Source organism: Rhagoletis zephyria, unplaced genomic scaffold (assembly GCF_001687245.7).
Source record: "Rhagoletis zephyria isolate East Lansing unplaced genomic scaffold, Rhagoletis_zephyria_1.1 Rzeph_scaffold_41056, whole genome shotgun sequence".
Taxonomy (NCBI): Eukaryota; Metazoa; Arthropoda; class Insecta; order Diptera; family Tephritidae; genus Rhagoletis; species Rhagoletis zephyria.
Genome location: NW_016198111.1, coordinates 1 through 2748, shown reverse-complemented (window position 1 = coordinate 2748; position 2748 = coordinate 1). Strand labels below are relative to the sequence as shown.

The following is a 2748-nucleotide window of genomic DNA, read 5'->3' as shown; positions in this document are numbered from 1 at the left end:
GATATTGAAGCGGTTGCTGAAAAGACGCCTGAGAAAATAAAGACTGTACCTTTAGATCTCGATAAACCAATTGCTCAAGAAACACTCGTTGAAATAGCCAAGTTCTTAGAATTCAAGGGAAAATGTATAGAACGTGCAGCCATTGAGATTCAAAAGCTTTTCGATCTTTTCAAGGCCGTGGACGCCACACAAATTGAAATAAATCCGTTAGCTGAGACTGATACCGGTGAAGTGATCTCTGTTGATGCCAAATTGAACTTTGATGATAATGCCGAATATCGTCAAAGAGAGATTTTCGCGCTACACACCGCCGAAGAAGACACAGATCCACGTGAAGTGGAAGCTGCCAAAAACAATCTCAACTATGTAGCAATGGATGGTAATATCGGCTGTCTGGTGAATGGTGCTGGCCTCGCTATGGCTACTATGGATATAATCAAGTTAAATGGAGGTGAGCCAGCAAATTTCCTTGATGTTGGCGGTGGTGTTAAGGAGAATCAAGTGTTAAAAGCCTTCGAAATCGTGACATCCGATCCAAAAGTAAAAGCTATTCTCGTTAATGTATTTGGTGGTATTGTAAATTGTGCCACTATTGCTAACGGAGTAGNCAAACAGCTGTGGACTTAGATGATGCAGCCAATAAGGCTGTAGCTGCTTTGCATTAAATTGCATAACTCGCCCGTTGATCGAATATCTTTGGCTGGCTGGAAAATTTCAAACACTAAAGTGTATTATTGATACCTACTTACATACATACATACATGCGCATATACGTAGTTCTATGCATATAAATGCATTTACATAAGTTCTCAGGCAAGCATTTAAAACCACACTTACGTTTGTGGTTCCGAAACGAATTTTTAAACTTTTTAAGCCGATAGAAGTTTAAACAAATTTCCTTGCCATAGTGTATGTTCCTTTTTTAAAATTTTTTAATATGTGATACTTGGTAATTAAATTGTTCATAGTTGATCGTTAATAAAAGTTAACGTATATTCTACATATCCTTTTTATTAAACGGAAGTTTTGCTACATCCAAAAATAAAAAAAAACAGTGGTTTAAGTTTTTTACATATATGCAGAAACAACTGCAACTTTTGCATTTAGTTAGCATTAGGCAATATCTAACCATTCACTGTTCTTCTATTGATTTGATAAAATATCAATTAATGCGGATTTCAAAATGGAAAGCACCGTGGAACAACTATACATATGTGTAAAGAACTTTGCTACAGGAAAGTTTTTATTCTTAATAAATTGAGCTTTTAATTATGGATTTATCTTGCAAATTGTTCCTTTCTGTCGTTAAAATTGTTATTTTCGGAGAAATATAAACGCCTCTAATGTCCTGTTGTCCTTTTATGGCTAATTTTATGGGTTTACATTGTACATAACAGACTATGTTGAGGGAAAGTTATATTTCTGTTGATTAACATTAGTCCTGTGCTTACTGATTTCAACGACAACTATCGGCAATTACACAAATGTTATTGCCAGAGGAAATTTAAGTTTTCTGTTAATATGAAACTTCAGTAAATATTCCTTGCTTTTGGAACTTTGCATATTATTTTATGAGATTTTTTAGTACATATTGTGATTACCTATACCACAGCCGTACAGAACCGCCACGCTGTCCTCCATACGTTGAACATGTCCAAGCCAGCGCAATCGTGGTATTTTTATGCGTCAAACTGAAGCTATGTCGTTAAAAAGCTCTCAGTTAGTCATTCCATCTTCTTTGGTACCCGGCATCACACGCTTGGGGCCATAGTGAACATTTCTGCGCCATATAGAGGAATGGGCACGATGATAAATTTGGGGAGTGTGATTTCCAACCATGTTTTTCAATTGCCTGCCGACTCACGTTGGCAAGAGTTATTCTTTGCTGGTTTCTAGAAGTCCTCTACCCAATTCTTAGCCGCCTATATTTACGTGACGACGTATTGTTCTCTGTTGTTTCTGCTCTTGTAAGTCTTTACTTAGATTTGCCATTTGGTGAATACCTAGTATGTCTAAACCCGCACCGATAATGGATGGGGGATCTAAGCCTTACACACAGGTATCCCTTCTGTGCTGCATACGCCTTGTCAGTTCTTCGCCCTTGTGCTTGGACAGCACAGCTAGCAGGCGGCAGCTTCAGCAGCTTTATTGCTTTTCACCCACGAAATGGTTATTCGCACCTCGTCATAGTCGGAGGGTGGGACATCAATTCCGCCGTTTTCGATGGGGGCTCCGACTCATCTTCTCCATTGGATCCAATGCTGTTGATATTAAGCAGGCTGCGAAATTGTTCTTTTCATAATTAAGTCTCCAAGACATTGGTCAGTTGGTCTTGAAACCTTTCGTACGTCGCCTAACTTTCTGATATAAAGTTCTTAACTTATGATACGTGGGCAATCGCATAACATTTGCTATAGGGATTCATCCGAAGGCTAGGTCTATCCTTTTGATGAATTAATTATTGATGAGTTAATTAATTAAATAGAGCTGTTCTGATGCCCACAAACCTATATGCAGTTTCGAATGATTCTGGGGTTTTGCCTCACTGGTGCTGCCTAACTGTCAGACATGATTTTTATCTTATTCGTAGTAGCTCTTCTACGCCTGAAATATAGTTCAATATGAATCTATCCATTCAGGCATTTTTTCGGGACCTGGATCCAAATACTCCCGCCCTAAAATTACCATCTGCGAGCTTAGGGGTGCTTTCAGCAATACATCAAGCCAAAGCATCAGTCTCTTTTATTT

The 2748-nt window shown here is 38.4% G+C and overlaps 1 protein-coding gene across 1 annotated transcript; it reads left to right on the top strand.

Moving 5' to 3' along the window:
* Positions 1-3: 3 nt before the first annotated feature.
* Positions 4-1002, top strand: LOC108354964 (succinyl-CoA ligase [GDP-forming] subunit beta, mitochondrial-like; the record flags this gene model as incomplete). Its single annotated transcript, XM_017606139.1, has 1 exon — positions 4-1002. A coding segment is annotated over one exon (624 nt), but the record flags the coding sequence as incomplete, so codon positions are not given.
* Positions 1003-2748: the final 1746 nt, after the last annotated feature.